Genomic DNA, 17,995 nt, shown 5'->3' on the forward strand with positions numbered 1-17,995 from the left:
GAGTCTCACTGGAAGGCAAAACCCTCAAGAGGGACGCGCTGACGGGGGGGGGGCGAGCCGAGCCCCGCCCCAGGGCGTGGCCCCCCCCGCGGCGGAATGCCCGTTGCTTCCAGAGGCCAATGGACAATCATTCAGAGGCCCAGGCAAACCAGCCAATCATTTCGTAGAGGCGAAATGCTGTGGCCAATCAGAGCGCTTCCCGGCCTAAAGCTGTTGGGAGGGGCTCTGCACGCGCGTGTTGACAGTTGGAGAGCACGCGCTAGGCGGCGGGAGCCCGACAGGACCCTTCTGGTTCGCGGGGCCCCCGGCGCTGCCATGTCGGACTGGGAAGCGGACAGCGACGAGGAGTTCCGCCCCGGGAGCCGGCCGCCAGGCCCCCCGCTGCCGGAGTGGCAGCCGGCGGTGGCCCCCGCTCAGAGCCGGAGGAGCCCAGCGCCCCCGGTGGGCGGCAGAGGGCGAAGCGGAGCCGCCGGGCCCTGTGCTAAGGGCCAGGAGAAGAGGCCGGCCCGGAGGGGCAGCGGCTCCCAGGGCGGCTGGGGGAGGCTGGAGGGGCAGCGGCCGTTCCCGTTACACGCTCCCCGGGAACCCTGGCTGTCGGGCCCCCTGGAATATCGGCCCCGCGGCCCCCCCAGGGATCGGGGCTTGGGGGTGCCGCTCTGCTTCCACCTGGACAACGCCATGATCGGGACCGTCATAGGTAACTACCGGGCCGTGCCCGAGTGCCTGGCACTGGTAGACCCGAGTCCTTCCCGAGCAGGGCGAGCCTAGGAGGCGTGCCAGGGTGGTGGGTGACATAGGCATAATTTGATTTCTGTATATGCAGGGGACAGAGGCAACGTGAGGGACTTGTGCCCCCTCCCCTGATTTGTCTTCCATTTAGCACAAAGGTTTTCAAATTGTGGGGTGTGGCCCCCCCCCCAGTGCACATGGAGGAACATTGGGCGGAGGGGGGGGGCGAGTGGCGAAGGCAGGCGGCTCAGGCCAGTCTCATGTGGCAGGGCTTGGGGAGGGAGCAGCACCCTCACCTCGCTGAGACCCGCTGTGCAGGACTGGCTGAGTGTTCCTGCGTTCGCACACAGTTTGAAAACCTCTGTGCTAAACGGAAGGCAGAAACCTAGAGGAGGGGGGCACATAACCCTGCGTACCCACCCATGTGTTGCCCTTAGGTGGGGTGGGGTATGTGCCATATGCCCTCCCAGTCTCCACCCCTGCCAGACGAGCTCAAGGCACTTAGTGGGCTGCAGAGGCGGAAGGTGTTGATGGGGGCTGGGTGTGATACCTGCTTGGCCTCTTAGATCTCTAGTTGGCCCTTGTCCCTGCTGAGGCGGGGGCCACACACATTCTGCGTTGCCTCTCTCCCCGATGAATGCATGGTAGCCTGGGGAGACCAGGCTGCGTTCATGGCAGCTGCTTGCCTGATTTCCCATTTGATCACCTTGAGGGGACGATGGCTTGCCTGCCTGGCAGGGGTGAAAGTAACTTAGAAGTCTTATCGGTACGGGGGCTTGGGCGGAAAGGGCAGGGCTTGGTGTCAGCCTCCCCCAGCCAGCCCTTCAGTGCCAACTGGGGCTCCAGCAGTGATTTAAAGGGCCTGGGGCTCCGTCTGCTGCCACGGTGGTGGTGGCCAGGAGCCCCGGGCCCTTTTAAATTGCTGGGTCCAGGGCAGCTGCCCCTTTTGCACCCCCTCAGTGGCCCAGGGGGAGGAAAGGGCAGCAACGTTAAAGCGCTGCCACGCCAGCCCTTTATCATTGGCTGTGTACGGCCCCGGTACTGGCAGCTGCTTCTTACTGGTACACCGTACCGACCCACTTTCACCTCTGCTGCCTGGGAGGGGTTCACCACAAAAGGCTTGCTCAGGCTCTGTTGGCCAGCCCAGTGGCTGTGTGAGCGTGCCTTTTAGCTAGAAGAGCGGAAGATGGGGACAAAATTTTGCTGGCCAGGAAAGGAACCTGAAGTGTCTCCCTAGTACCATGATTTCTCAGTGGGTTCTCCCCCTCCCCCCCCCCCGTGCACTTTTTTCTGTCTTGATTTTGAATGATCACAAATAAGCTACCTATTTTTTTTTCTGCGGTTTCTTGTTAAATGCTCTACCCTTTTTGAAGAAATCAAAGGATTTCTTATTTGATGACAGTCCAATGAATGATAAAGTAATGATCAACAGTAGTTTATTTCCGATTCTTGGCGCAAGTTGGTCTGTGGTCAAGATTTGTATAATATCTACAAATTTGCATTTTGTAACAGGTCGGGCTGGAACTAAAATTAGAGAACTTGAGGATTCTTCAGGTTCTAAAATACAGGTAAAGTGCACTACATTTTGTCAAGAGCTTATTGCTCAGTACTCTCTCCAGGTCTTGCCATTTCTTCTTCTATATATCCTAGTGATTGCTCCCTGATATGAAAGAGTCTCTCCTTTCATCTGTCATTTCTTTATCTTGAGGTTGCATGTGATGCCTTTACATTACTCCTAGTCCCTGTATGCATGGAGAGTAACTAAACAGAACTAAGATGTGAACATACAGTTTGCTTGGGGTGTAACAGAACAGTTTGGTGATGTAGAGTTTTCTTTTTAAAAAAAAAATGGTAAGAACATACAAAATTTCCTTTTTTTTTCTTTTTTTTTTTTTTAATGTAACACAAGAGCTCAGAGCCAAAAAGATACTTAGGTGCCAGCCTAAACCCCAGATTTAAGCACCTAAATGCTAGATTTGTCTGCACGGCAATCCACAGAACTCCCACCAAATCCTGTAGGTGCCTAAACTCACTTGGCACTTAAGTTTTCAGTGTAAAAGCTCCCTAGGTGCCTATGTTTCATGCTCTGGACATGCATACTGCTGCCTCCCTCTAGGTGTCTAGATGCCTGTTTCCCGCTTAAGCCCCAGAGTGATTCAGATAGGCATTCAGGCTGCCTAAGCTGAGTGCAAGGCCATATCCAGTAGGCATGCTTAGAGGCTGCGTACTGGATCAAGTTCCAGTTAAAATTTGTTGGGAGACGGAATAGAGGGTAGTGGTGCCACCTTATAACTTTTCGCCCAGTGGTTAGGGCACTTGCATGAAACGTGGGAGGCAAAGCTTCAGTTCTTCCCTCTCTGCTAGAGGTGGAGAAAGGATTTGAACAGGGGTCTCTGACCTCTCAGGGAAGTGCTTTAACCACTGAGCTATGGGATATTCTGATGTGGGACTTACTGGAGCTGTTTCAATGGATAAATAACAAAAGTGCTTGGAGAAAGGGGACTGGACTCTGGGTCTTCCACCTTCGTGTTCTAACCACCAGATTACAGAGACATTCCATCTTTCTGTCCCTCTTCCAATGGCTGTTCCACTGTGGATAAAAAGTTACAGACATAGGGCCAGAGAGTCAGAATGACTCCATAGGCTGGTGGTTAGGGCACCAACCTGGGAGGTGAAAGACCCTGGGTCCGGTCACTCGTTATCCTGTCTTTGTTTATGGAACAAGGCAGGCACCTAGGCTTGGTCTACATACTTTGATATAATTATGTCACTTGGGTGTGAAAAATCCCCATCCCTGAGCAATGTAGTTGTACCAGCCTTAATCTGCCCCGCCCCGTGTAGACAGAACTATGTTGGCAGGAGAGCTTCTCCCACTGACATACCTACTGCCTTCTGCGGAGATGGTGTTATTAAGCCAGTGGGAGAGTTCTCTGAGAGAGCTTGAGTGTAGGTACATGCACAAGTAGGCCAATGTAAGCTGCCTTGCATTGATCTAACAGTGTAGTGTAACCGTGTAGACCAGGTTATAGGTATACCGAGCTAAGGCTGCAGGGCAGTTATATCGACTTAACCCCCGATGTATCATAGAATATCAGGATTGGAAGGGACCTCAGGAGGTCATCTGGTCCAACCACCTGCTCAAAGCAGGACCAATCCCCAATTTTTGCCCCAGATCCCTAAATGGCAGCCTCACGGATTGAACTCGCAACCCTGGGTTTAGCAGGCCAATGCTCAAACCACTGAGCTATCCCTCCCCCTCAAACATATGTAGACATATCCTTAAGTCAGTGGTTCCCCAAACTTTAACAAACTGTGAACCCCTTTCACTAAAATGTCAAGTCTCGCGAACCACTCCTAAAAATGAATATTTTCAAGGATTTTTCTCCTTTACCTAAATATAAATTCTAAAAGCAGTGATCTTGGAAATATGTTTTATGACATGCTTATTACACACTATTTATTAATTATTATTACATTATGAAAGCGGCAACACTCTTCCAAGATCTCACTTTCGTAGCTTGTATCACTTTGAATAAGCCTGTTATAAGACAAGGCTCCTGTGTTTCATCAAGGAGTATCAGATGTGAAACAGCATGAAGGTATTTAAGAAGCCAACTCAAATTGTTCTTCCTCCATGAACATTCAGGTCTTGAGCAGTCCAGGCAAACAGCGCACTTCACAACAAAACTTAAACTTGTTCTTCATAATAATTTTAAAAATAGTACTAGCTGCCTATTTAATTTTAAAAATGGCAAAAAATATCCACCTCCCTTTCCATTTCTTATAAGGAGTCTTGAAGTTTAAATCTCTTCAGTGTGATAAATATGCTTGCTTTGATCTGCTTAGCTTTTAGAAGTCCAGGGGCTCTGGGCTGCTGGCCCTGTGTTGCCTGGAGTCCCTAGGGGCGGCTCTGTCCGCCATTAGGGAATTTTTTCCCAAAAACTCCCTGTAAGATATCGTGAACCCCCATGGGTTCATGAACACCAGTTTGGGAACCACTGCCTTAAGTTTCAGAGTAGCAGCCGTGTTAGTCTGTATTCGTAAAAAGAAAAGGGTACTTGTGGCACCTTAGAGACTAACAAATTTAGTAGCTCACAAAAGCTTATGCTCAAATAAATTTGTTAGTCTCTAAGGTGCCACAAGTACTCCTTTTCTTACTGCCTTAAGTGTCTACATACTCCTAGGCATTTAGCTCTCCCCATTCATTGTATAGAGAAGCTGATGCACTTAACGGTGGCTTTGTGGATTGCAGTGTTCTTGTGACTTTTCTAGGTGCCCCAAAATTAGGTATGATGTCTAAATCCTTTTGGGTAGCTCACTGTAGGGCTTGTGTTAGGCAGAGAAATTATGAGACTGCATAAAGAAGAAATCAAGGAGTGGGATACCTGTGTATATTCTAGTATATGAAACTTGTGCTATATGAAAATTTAATTAGGCTTTCTAAATTTAGGTTGTAAGGGGAGCATATGAAGCTGAAGTAAAGATTTTTGGTAGTAATGATACACAGAACAAAGCCAAAATGTTGATAGATGATCTTGTTAAGAGGTATGGCCAAAATTACCCTGGAGACAGGACTGAGAAAGGTAAGAAATTTACAGTGGGGGAATTGTTGGGACTTGTGTCCTCTTATAACATTTGACTTGTTCTTAACATTTTAACATGTACAATATGCCTCTGTATATATGCTGTACCACAGAGAGAGAACTTTTGTTAAAAAACAGTTAAAATTGCCTTAGGGGAATACCACACACAAATCCTTAAAAACAAAGAAATAGAAGAGGATACATATACCACTTGCACTGACAAACTTAGTGCCCTCTGTAAGTACATCCCATGTGCCTCCAAATGCATCAAAACAATATACATCATGTTACTCACTTTATTGAACTACAGCTCTGACCTCAACATACCCTATAATTTGCCTGTTCACTGATGCTTAACAGAAATTTATTTTTCCCATGAAGAGAGTAAGAGGTCTGTTAAGTTTCCACACAGTAAAGTGTGGAATGCAATGAATATTGTTACTGTATATGTTGTAGGGATACATAAGCAATTACTACAATTTCTGTTCTAACATTTTGCTTATGTTGTCTGTTATTATTTGTTTGGTCTATTTGTATTGAAAGCCCTTTGGGGCAAGGACCATGTATGTCTTCAGATCTGGACTGAGGCACTAAAAGGGAAGAAAGGAATTAAACTCAGAACTGAGAGTTAGGTTCCACATTTCCAAGAGAGGAGGAATGGAGCATGGAGTGTACCACTGTGGTGGCAGGGGCAGCTGTGAGATGCCTAGCATGGTGGACTAGCAGGTGTCTTTGAGGAAGGAGCAAAGCTGCAGCTAGGAATACTCAATAGTGGATTTCTTAATATACTTTCTGAATGTATCATAACTAAGGGGGAACTGAAAGCTGCTGTTCAGATGCACAAACAGCCCAGAGCAGCATAAGAATGAGGCACACCACTACATTTTCTCCTGTGCTGTCCCAGGTTATCATTGGGACTCACTTAATCACTGTCATCACATGTAGTATGTATTGCCTTTGTGTCATGGTTAAAGTTGCTTTCTGAGAGATCCTAATTTAATGAATCTCTTTTAAATTTACTGTGCTATCTATACACTTGGTATGTGTGATTTAACTGTTATATTATCATCTTGTGCTGTAGAAATACCCCTTCTCTCCTTACAGTTGTTGAAAATAGTTTTCTGCTTGATCCTTGGGGCTCTGAGAATTTACCTTCCCATTTTCCCCCAGTTTACACCCTCTTGAAGAACCCATGTCACAGCAAACCTTCCTTCTAGTTGAGAGAGCTGCTTGGAGTTCCCTTTAGAACAGGGGTCTCAAACTCAGTTTACCTTAGGATCAATGCCAGTCCTCAAATCCTCCCAGTGGGCCAATAGTGTCACTGAAGTTGGTGTTCACACCACCTCCCAGCCTGTTTCCCACCCTCTTCCCTTGCTCTCTTGGCCTCAGGCCGCCCCGGCTGACTCTGCCTGGCGACTTGTGACACTGCCTCTGTGACTGACTCTGCCTGGCGACTAGTGATGGTACTTCTGTCTCTCTCCCCCAGCCAATGGGAGGTGCCTGCAGCAGACATCAGGCCTTGTGGCTGCATGGGTCTCTCCTCTCCGGAAACAGCAGAGATAGGGAACCACTTGCAGGGAGCCGAGCTGCCCGAGGTGAATGACACATTGCCGAGTGCAACCCCTGGGAGGGTCCCAGGAGCAGCAGGATGGAGCAATGCTGGGGAGAGGGGCATGTGAATCTCCTCCCTGCTCTCACCCCATCCCCCAGCCAGCAGTCATGAGGGCCAGATGAAAGAACTTTTTTAAAAGTTTCTGCGGGCCACAGTGGGGAGGTTCTCAGGCTGCAGATGGCCTGCGGGCCAGGACTTTGAGACCCCTGCTTTAGAACCTGTCAGTACTACTCCTAAGTAGCCAGAAATTGCTGAAAGCACTCTTTGTTCTCTCCTTTTCACAACAATGCATCCACACAGGTTTTATAGATTGGATCTGGAGATCAGATCTCCCTCAGGGGGAGGGATAGCTCAGTGGTTTGAGCATTGGCCTGCTAAACCCGGGGTTGGGAGTTCAATCCTTGAGGGGGCCATTTGGGATCAGGGCAAAAATTGGGGATTGGCCCTGCTTTAAGCAGGGGGTTGGACTAGATGACCTCCTGAGGTCCCTTCCAACCCTAGTATTCTATGATCAAATCAGGCTTCTAACAATAAGTCCCAAGAAAGAACTTTCTATTTAAACATAACATCTCCTTAGAATTCAAAATGAGAGAGGTTTTGTTTATTAAAAATAAAGCAAAGCTACTGTTTCCCAGCAGGTTCCCTCCAACACCAGGATTTTGGCTCTAGTTATTCCACTGAAAGCCATCATAATCTTGTCAAGTCTGGAAATGGCCCACAGAAATCAGTAATTAACTGGGCATCTCTTCGAGAAAATAAAGCTAAATATGAAGCTATGAAGTGGGCAGGTTAGTATACAGGCTTTGAAAAATTGTGGTGTGCTTATCACACTACAAGAAGGATGTGGAAAAATTGGAGAGAGTCCAGCGGAGGGCAACAAAAATGATTAGGGGACTGGAACACATGACTTATGAGGAGAGGCTGAGGGAACTGGGATTGTTTAGTCTACAGAAGAGAAGAATGAGGGGGGATTTGATAGCTGCTTTCAACTACCTGAAAGGGGGTTCCAAAGAGGATGGATCTAGACTATTCCCAGTGGTAGCGGATGACAGGACAAGGATTAATGGTCTCAAGTTGCAGTGCGGGAGATCTAGGTTGGATATTAGGAAAAACTTTTTCACTAGGAGGGTGGTGAAACACTGGAATGCGTTACCTAGGGAGGTGGTGGAATCTCCTTCCTTAGAAGTTTTTAAGGTCAGGCTTGACAAAGCCCTGGCTGGGATGATTTAATTGGGGATCGGTCCTGCTTTGAGCAGGGGGTTGGACTAGATGACCTCCTGAGGTCCCTTCCAACCCTGATATTCTATGCTTGTGTGATTCTATGATCTTAAATATAAAGTCTTGATACCCTGTTACAGATTTTTAAAATGCAGAGTAGAAAAATTTTAGATCATGTGTCTGTTGAAATGAATGTGTGTTTTTTCACTGTCTGAATTATTAATTCCTGGTAGACTCTTACTTTCTTTAGATTCAATTAAATATAACATTATTTATATATAACATTATTATATACAAATATACAAATTACGTTATTATATACATTATTATATACAAATTACAAATATAACATTATTACAATGCTTAAGCATTGTAATTTTCTAAAGTATAACTGTCTGCATCATATTATCTCTGTTAGAGGAATAATTCCGATTAGCTAGACTAAAAATTTGGTGAGGTGGTTTATTTAGCAAATACTTTAAAAATATTGGGTTTTATCTCTTCCTCAGCTTTGTTGTTTACATGCTTCCGACAAGGAATCCTCACACTACTTATAATAATTTTCGTAGTAGGGAGTGATGTGAGGATTCACAATGTTATGTGGGTTTTGGGCTCTTCCATCTTAAATCTTGATCATAATTTTGGCCGACTTGTACCAGTAACTGTTTCTTTTTAAACTATATGTTGTAATTCTGAATAAGCACATCTCTCAACAATTTGGAAAATTTAATTTTTTTTTAACAGGTTGCTTTTTTTCCTAATTGTTTAAGATTTGCCTCCAATCGAGAGAAAATTTTACAAAGAATCACCCAAGATTGCTTCCATGCCACAAGAAGAAGTGGAGAAGTGGCGGTAAGATGTTTGTATAAGTAACTGCTTGTTTAGGAATTGGAATGGTGAAATGATTGTTACACAGGGGTTGTATAAATGTTAACATTTTCTTATTAACAGTTTTGTAGATTTTTATTTGGGCTGGAGCCAGGGTGGATTGATTTTTAAATCAAAGCGATTTAAGTCATCAAGGATTCCTGCTTGCTGATTTAAATCATGATTAAAATTGATTTAAATATCAGTTTTCATTATGTTTTGCATTGTTTGTGCGCATCAGTTATTTTCATGAAGAAAGATCAGTTCTCGTTGGTTGGTAACCATTAAAATATATTTTTGCTAAGTTTGGTGCTGCTTTTTGCTAATCAGGAGGAAACACTATATCTTTACGCACTTAAGCAATTATATAGCTTCTTACATTTATTCTGATTCTTCATTTTTACACTTCTTATGTTGGACAATGACAAATGAGGTGTTTTTTATTTACTGGATTAATTTTTTACTAATTTGTGTCAAGCTGTTTGGCTGGAAATTATTATTCAATTAAAATGCACAAAAAACAATTTTTTATCTTTTTATTAAATAAAACTACCTTAAATATGTTTGATATGTAAAAAAAAAGTTCATCAAGACATGTTTTGAATTTAAAACTCATTTATTAAACGAAAGTATTATCTGTAGTTAGTGAATTGAACTAATTGTCTCTGATCACCAGGTCCTTCAAAAATTTTAGAATTAGTAGATGTCATTCTCTCACACATAGCTTTTATTCATAGATTGGAAGACAAAAACAAACTTTCCTATTTTTCAACTCCCAGTTGGGTTCTTTACTTAGCTCATTGAACTGAACTGGACTGAAATTAAGAAAACTGTCTCTCAGCAAATGCAGAAGAGGTTACTGCTGTCAAAAGCTGATTTAGAATGTCATCAAGCTCTGGAAGCAAGTGCTTAGCCAGTCCCTTCCACCAGTCAGGGGTTTGATTTTCTTTAAAACTTGGCAGCAAATGAACTGCTTAATGCTTTTTGTTTAAATTATTTTAATACCTCATAGTAAGTTTAGGCCTTAGCATAGGTTGTCATTTAAAATTAAAATTGTAATTAGGTTTCTTTTATTTAAAAAAAACCCTTTATTTAATTTAAATTTTAAAAATATCCAATTTTTTAAATTAAATCGTTGATTTTTATCCAACATGGGTTGAGCATTAGGCAAGCAGACATTGCTTTTTCAAGCTGGTAGCAAATGGTGGCTGTAATCTCTGTAAAAGGCAAATGGCCACAGTCGTCTTCTCCCCTCCACCCCCTTTAAATGTCAGAATCTTTCCTTTTGTATTATAAAATGATGGTATTGGCAGTGTAGTTAGTGCACAAAACCCTTCAGTGTGTCTACCTACTGGAATTGAGCATATTGTGAGATAGTGGATTGGAGTTCTTTAACTCCTTCAAGCTATAATCATCTGAACATTGTGTCCATCTTAAATGCTCCCTGAACTCTCTTTTCTTCATTGAAGCCTTACTCAAACATCTTCCAAGCAGTTAGAACTTTGATTTCCACTGCCATCCTACCCTATCCTTGCCCGTAGATTCTGGTAAGTACCAACCTGGTTAATCACTAAGTTCCAGTCACTTTGAATCAAGTACACAGAGCATCCTACTTTTCAATCCCCTCATGTTGACTCTAGTATTCTCTCTCTCTAGTAGTAGTAGTAACGGATTTTGCAACCCTCCCTTGCTGCCCTGGCTGCTATCATTTTTCCATGTGTGCTGCCCCAGCAGCTGTATCAGTGTCTCTAACCATATGTCTCTCTGTTAGGAAATATAACCTGTAATCTGAACTGGGATTCTAGTTATTGTCTGTTGGTGATATGTACGCATGCTTCTACTTGCCACTTTTCCATGCTGTATGGAACTTTTCATAGGATCAGAAAAGAGAATGTATGGGACAACAGCTGTGAGCGAGTAAAAATATTCTGTAGTGTTTCCTCTTCTTCTTCCCATCTGGTATATGTTTAGCTATAATTAATATTTCTGTAATTTTATTCATCTCTTTTTTAACTAAGTATAACTGAGGGAAAGGGGGAGATTGAAAGTGCTTTTCTCTTCCTGCTCCCTGGTTGAAGCAAAGATGTTGGTTGAATGGAATCTTGTATTTAGGCTGAAGAGAAGAAAAAATTAAGACAAACCATTGATACATATTTCTTTTAAAAATAATGGCTTTATATATTTCAGAGCTTAAGTGTGCTGTAAAGCCTGTTAAAGTAGGTTGCATATCTGTAGAAACCTTAGTCATTCCTGTTTGTTAATATGGCATAGGTTGTTCTATTATGTTTTTGTTTTACTCTAAATTTGTGACCTTTGTGGTTGTTTTGTTCATATGGAGTGCTATGGTCCCACGCTGTCACAACCACTATTCTGGTGAAGGCCTAGATAGGATGCCATTTAAAACTAGTCAGTGGTACTCTCCAATGACTTTTGGATTGCAATAAGACGCGAATATTCTCAGCAAATGTATAGCTCATTCAGGTAGAGCGCAGTCAAGGTCAGATGTGTGGCCGGGGTGTATAGTCATTATCCATTTAGAGCATCTAATTGTGGAGGGGAGTAACTAAAAGTGAGAGCTGAAGGATGTGGAAGGGTGTCTCCCAAGTAACACCCTTTGTGAACATAAGAGTGGTCATGGCTCTCTTTTTCCCAAGAAACCTGTACTCGTTTCTTATAGACAACAGTTTTTCTCAATTTCTAGAATATTTTTCTGTTTCGCTTTTAAAATTATTTGATTTTTCAAGATACTGCATTAATATTTTTGAATTCTATACAGAAAAGAAAATAATAATATCATTTGTGATGACTTGAAAGAAGGTGAGAAGCGCCATGTTCCCAATCCTGTTTGTAAATTTGAAGATGCATTTAAATATTATCCTGATGTTATGGCAAATATCAGAAAAGTTGGCTTTGAGAATCCTACGCCAATTCAGGTACTGTGTGCTATCAGTTCTGGTAAGTTTTATATTTTAAAGAGAAATTTGCAGTCCATATGTTAAGCACTTACATTGCTTTATTTCAGTCACAGGCTTGGCCAATCATACTTCAAGGAATTGATCTCATTGGTATAGCACAGACTGGTACTGGGAAGACATTAGCTTATTTAATGCCTGGATTCATTCATTTGGATTCACAACCAATGTAAGGGCTTGATGGAGTGAAACTTTTTGAGTTTTGTATTGCCTCGATAAGTTTTGGGGTGGGTTTTTTTTGTTTGGTTTTTAACTCTTAATTGGCATTAAAACACAACTTGAAAAAGAGTCCAATCAATAGTTTTAAAATTAACTGTATTGGTTTAAGAAATTGTTAGCCCTGTCTGTCTGGGTAACACAGTGTGGCAGTATATTGAGAAACTCTAGAGCAATATTACATTAAAATATTTTAATATCTAATGTGGGTGTACTCAATATGTTTTTCTGTATCTTCATGGAACTACTGTATAAAGCATTTATTTAAATTTTGTTTAATTCTTTCTTAAAGCCCAAAAGATCAGCGTGGTGGGCCAGGTATGTTAGTCCTCGCTCCCACTCGAGAACTAGCTCTTCAAGTGGAAGCAGAGTGCTCAAAGTATACGTACAAAGGAATTAAAAGGTAATCTTTATTCTCACCAGTTTCTTAATATTAAAGACACAAGTGTTGGCAGAAGTCTTGTATTACAGCAAGTCCTGTCACTTAAAAGCTAAAGCGTTATAACAAATACAAAAAAATTGAATTATCCTGTAGCCTTTAAGATATCTGGTATTCTATTTGTTCTGTCAATAGAAGGCAGCATACGTGCTGTTCACTTTGTTGGGCCATAGATTGCCTTCTATGATGAAATAACTGGCTCTGAGGGGAAAGCGATGGATGTGATATATCTTGATTTAAGCAAAGCTTTTGATACAGTCTCCAACAGTATTCTTGTCAGCAAGTTAAAGAAATATCGATTGAATGAATGGATTGGCTAGATAATCAGGCTCAACAGGTAGTGATCAATGGCTCGATGTCTAGTTGGTATCAAACAGAGTGCCCCAAGGGTCAGTCCCAGAGCTGGTTTTGTTCAACATCTTCATTAATTATCTGGATGATGGGATGGATTGCACCGTCAGCAACTCCGTGGATGACACTAAGCTGGGGGGAGAGGTAGACACGCTGGAGGGGAAGGATAGGATCCAGAGTGACCTAGACAAATTGGAGGATTGGGCCAAAAGAAATCTGTTGAGGTTCAACAAGGACAAGTGCAGAGTCCTGCATTTAGGACAGAAGAATCCCGTGCACTGCTACAGGCTGGGGACCGACTGGTTAAGTGGCAGTTCTGCAGAAAAGGACCTGGGGATTACAATGGACAAGAAGCTGGATATGAGTCAGTGTGCCCTGGTTGCCAAAAAGGCTAACAGCATATTGGGTTGCATTAGTAGGAGCAGCAGATCGAGAAAAGTGATTATTCCCCTCTATTTATTTGGCATTGGTGAGGCCACATCTGGAGTTTTGGTCCCCCCACTACAGAAAGGATGTGGACCAATTGGAGGGAGTCCAGAGGAGGGCAATGAAAATGATTAGGGGGCTGGGGCACATGACTTATGAGGAGAAGCTGAGGCAACTCAGCTTAGTTAGTCTGTAGAAAACAAGAGTGAGGGAGGATTTGATAGCACCCTTCAACTACCTAAAGTGGGGTTCCAAAGAGGATGGAGTTAGGCTGTTCTCAGTGGTGGCAGATGGCACAACAAGGAGCAATGGTCTCAAGTTGCAGTGGAGGAGGTCTAGGTTGTATATGAGGAAAAACTATTTCACTAGGAGGGTGGTGAAGCACTGGAATGAGTTAGCTAGGGAGGGAAGTGGTGGAATCTCCATCCATAGAGGTTTTTAAGGCCTGGTTTGACAAAGCCCTGGCGGGGTTGATTTAGTTGGGGTTGGTCCTGCTTTGAGCAGGGTGTTGGACTAGATGACCTCCTGAGGTCTCTTCCAACCCTAATCTTCTATGATTCTATGTCTACTATATTCTTCATTATGAAGTCACTAAATAGGACTACTTGTCTTTTCCTCTGGGCTCCCTTTGGTCAATAATTGAGCTTCCCATTGATTGACCCTCTTTCTCCTGTGTATTCCAAGGGCAAGATATTTTGTTATTGGTGTAAAGTCTAAAGAGGTCCTTAATTTGTACCTTTTATATTTACAGCTTTTCCTTCTGGCTCGAGTCTTTGAGGCCATATTTCTCCATCTTTCTTAATTTTTCTTCCTTTATCCAGTCTGTGGCTTCAGGTTGCTATCAGTTATTCTCTCTTGACCGCCTTTGTACCTCTTAGTAGTTCTCAATTGACATTCAGGCTCCACCATCTGTTCCTCCAGAAATGAAACAAAATTATAATTATTTCATTTATTCTTCACAAAATTCTCTTATAAAATAGGATACTGTGCATGCTCCACATTCCGTCAGTAGTTCTTTATTGCGTTTACTTCAGAATGTCTTCTCACATGTTGAAATGTGTGAATGCTAAGGTGCTGTGGTACCCGAAGAATTCTAATTCCCTTGTTCGCTGCTAGGTTAACTTTTTAAATGTTACATATTTCCTTATCTGATAATGCTTCTATGTACTGTAATAGGTGGTCACATAACTTGTGCTCATGCCTAAAATCCTTTTTCATACCTACTCTGTGGCCTTTTGTCATTAGTTTGGCCTACCGCTACCTCTTGGGGTTTTTTTTATATGTACTTTTAACAAATCATTCGGCTTCTCTCTATGCTTGTCTGGATATGAGATGAGAAACTGAAGCAGCACATTCAGTGACAAATTGTTAGTGATGTGGTTTAATGTAGTCAGCTTCTCAGTGACAATTTTATTGTTAAAATTTGTGTCCTGCTTAGTGTATCTGAACTTAAAAAACATTAATTGTGGCAGATAATGTAAAATAACAAATATTCATTTAAAGTAGAAAATGTAAATCAATCATTTGTGCTTTTTGATCTATTCTGTGACTGTAATCTTTCCTCTTGATAGCTTCATACAAAAAAAACTCTTCAAATATTATTGGACAATGGTGATGGTATTGTTTTCAATTTTGAAAGATTGATTTTAATTGAACTATACTCAACTTCTGGAAAACTTTTTTTTTTTAGTATTTGCATATATGGTGGTGGGGACCGAAAAGGACAGATAAACATGGTTACCAAAGGTGTGGATATTGTTATTGCTACTCCTGGTAGACTGAATGACCTTCAAATGAACAACTTCATAAATCTGAAGAGCATAACCTACTTGGCAAGTAGTCAACATTGAAAAGTAATGCACTTATTGGGGTAGAAGTAGATTAATCTGAAGCAAATCTTTAGTTTATTTTTTGGTTTGTTTTTTTTAATTAAATTTTAATTGAATTGAGGTGTTTTTTTTTAAGGCTAAAATCTGAAAGTCTTAGTACTGTAAACTGAGTATCTCTGCTGAAGACACTGTCACCACCCTGGGAAAACTAGACTCCTGGTACATGTAATCAGTTTTCATAAAATGGAAAATAGCTTGTGGCTCACGTTTCTAAAGGTCACTTGAAGAAAAACTTTCTTTAGATAGCTATTGTGATGTAATAGTATCATGTACTGAAAGCCGTAAGTCTTCCTGGCCATTTTTTACAAGTAGTAAGCTACGAGTCTGACTTCAGGACATAAAGTTAAGTAAGAAATTTGTTAGATTACTTCAGTGCATAATGTCCTTATTACCCTTTACTTTTTTGTACAGTCATCTTTTTAATACTATAGGTCAGTGGTTCTCAACCTATTTACCATTGTGGGCCGCAAATGCAGCTCTCTCTGTTACGTGGGCCGCATCCACACAATACATATACTACCTGTATGGCCCTGAGGATGTCACATGGGCCCCAGCTGTGTGCTGATTGGGCCGCAGGTTAAGAACCACTCCTATAGGTACTCTGTTCTCTCAGGCTTACCAATTGTCAGTGGCCTTTTAACCCTTAGGACACTGGTTAATCACTAGGGGGGATAACAGTTTAAACTGGCCCTTTCTCAGGTGAATCCTATGAAATACTTTAATGAGTAAACTAGGACTGGTAAGAGGATCCAGTCCTGAGCACCTGGTAAAGTATCATAGCATGCCTCCTCTGATGCCAGTACCTGCCTATACTCCAGTTTTAGAAATAATAGTGGACTTGCTGACCCCAAATATGTAAGGATGGTAATAGACAGCAAAGAGAGAGATGAGCATCACCAGGATTTTGACCAGCTGAGAAAGAATAGTAGTGGAACTAGAGAGTAGCCTTATTTGATTGTAAGATAGGAACGAAGGTGCCTGCTTGGGGGAAGAGAAGTCGTACTGGAGAAGGTTTTTGTTTATTTTTTGTTTGTTTTTTTCCTCTCTCCTTTCTGTAGTAAAGAAAAGAATTGCTAGTTTTTAGTGCACTAGCAGCTAAATATTATATTCAGTCTCATGCACTTTTGCTGTCATTAGAAAATAAAGGATGTGGTGCTGGCTAGAAATAGAACAAAAGGCTATACGTGCTGAAAATAGCTTGATAGTTACATTACATGTTAACCAAAAGGCCTTAACCATCATCTTTCTGAATCGCATACAAAGGGAGAAAATGGTTCTCCTTGAACTTCAGTTGTTAGTCCAGACACTTAGGTATAGTTCCACTTTTCCAGTAGATGGGAGACATGCACAGAGGATTGAATTTTGAAAGTGATCAACTTTTTTTAGGTACCAGTAGACTGACTTTTTTTTTTCCCCCGGAAGTGCTGCACACCCTCTACTCCAGGCCATAAGTATCTAAAGTTGGACCCAAAACTGAGATCGTGTTTTAAAATTTTCACCAGTGTATTTGTCCTCTTCTCTCCCTCTTCGCCCCCTCCCCACCCCACTATGTGTAAGAGCAGGGGTAGCCAGCCTGAGCAGGAGCCAGAATTTACCAATGTACATTGCAAAAGAGAGACAGTAATATGTCAGCAGCTCCCCATCACTGCTCCCAACCCCCCAGCGCCTCCCACCCACCAGTAGCCCCACCGATCAGCGCCTCCCCCTCCTTCCTGATTTAGAGACCTATGATGAGAATTATTAGGAACATCAAAGAAACCTATAGAGAGAAGACAAAAAGAGGACACAAAAGTATACAGATTAGTTAGTTACCTTCCCTGTTCAATTCCAGTGCTCCTGTTTACCCTCTCTCAGAATACAAGAACAAGGAAACATAGTAAAATAGAAGAGAGCCAAATTTAAAACTGATAAAAGTTGAGACTTCTCACACAGTGCCCAACTGGCCTGTGAAACTCTTTACCACAAGGTATAACTTCGACAAAGATCTTTGTTGTATTCAGAAAAGGAGTGGACCTTTATATGGATAGAAAGAATGTCCAGAAGGTGGTGTAGTGAATATTAAAGTTTTGTTAAGTGATATTAAATCTTATCCTAAAGGGAATAAACAGATATCCAACTGTTGGGGGTTTGGAAGAAACATTAACAGGGGGCTGGTTATCCTATCTGGGAGATGGGATATTGACCTTAGACCACTGGTCTGATCCAGTATGGCTTTTCATATGTTCTCTCCCCTTCCTCCAGCTACTGGAATAGTTCATATCCTAGCCAAGGAAGTACCTTCTGTCCTATCAGGAAGGACACTCTCATATACAAAGCGCTAGCTGCTCTCTGTAACCCACAATAGAGATTCTAGCCTTTACATATTCCGATGGAGTATATAATTAACGAAGAGCAACCTTAATTAAGTCTTTTGGACATGAAGCGTTAATCAGAAGATTGAATTCCGTTCCTCAGCCTCTCAGATGGGGGATTATTATGTTCATACTTACGTTTCAGGGAATTCCAATGGCACTGCAGTTTTGATGAGTCACAACTGGACTAGGATGTCCAAAAAGGAGAAAACAGGGATGAGGATAATCAAGGGGATGGCCAGAAAATGTCTGATCTTCCAGTATAAGAGAAGACAGAATTTAGCCTTAATTTTTTTTTTAACCTATATAACTGACCTTATAACTCAAACCTGAAAATTAAAG

At 42.3% G+C, this 17,995-nt stretch overlaps 1 protein-coding gene across 5 annotated transcripts in view; it reads left to right on the forward strand.

Moving 5' to 3' along the window:
- Positions 1 to 248: 248 nt before the first annotated feature.
- Positions 249 to 17,995, forward strand: part of DDX43 (DEAD-box helicase 43) — a 64,647-nt gene continuing 46,900 nt past the window's right edge. For 4 of the 5 annotated variants that reach the window (XR_006289449.1, XR_006289448.1, XM_043542521.1 and 1 more), the window contains exons 1-9: positions 249 to 697; positions 2,242 to 2,297; positions 5,180 to 5,312; positions 7,560 to 7,712; positions 8,913 to 8,994; positions 11,786 to 11,942; positions 12,032 to 12,150; positions 12,490 to 12,600; positions 15,104 to 15,245. Coding sequence is in view for 3 of the 5 variants with exons in the window: in XM_043542521.1 (XP_043398456.1) it covers positions 316 to 697; positions 2,242 to 2,297; positions 5,180 to 5,312; positions 7,560 to 7,712; positions 8,913 to 8,994; positions 11,786 to 11,942; positions 12,032 to 12,150; positions 12,490 to 12,600; positions 15,104 to 15,245 (1,335 nt within the window). In the remaining 2 variants the exon portion in view is untranslated. The remainder of the gene's footprint in view (positions 698 to 2,241; positions 2,298 to 5,179; positions 5,313 to 7,559; positions 7,713 to 8,912; positions 8,995 to 11,785; positions 11,943 to 12,031; positions 12,151 to 12,489; positions 12,601 to 15,103; positions 15,246 to 17,995) is intronic. The other variant, XM_043542522.1, reaches the window with a different exon arrangement.

Source organism: Chelonia mydas, chromosome 3, assembly GCF_015237465.2.
Source record: "Chelonia mydas isolate rCheMyd1 chromosome 3, rCheMyd1.pri.v2, whole genome shotgun sequence".
NCBI classification, from domain to species: Eukaryota; Metazoa; Chordata; order Testudines; family Cheloniidae; genus Chelonia; species Chelonia mydas.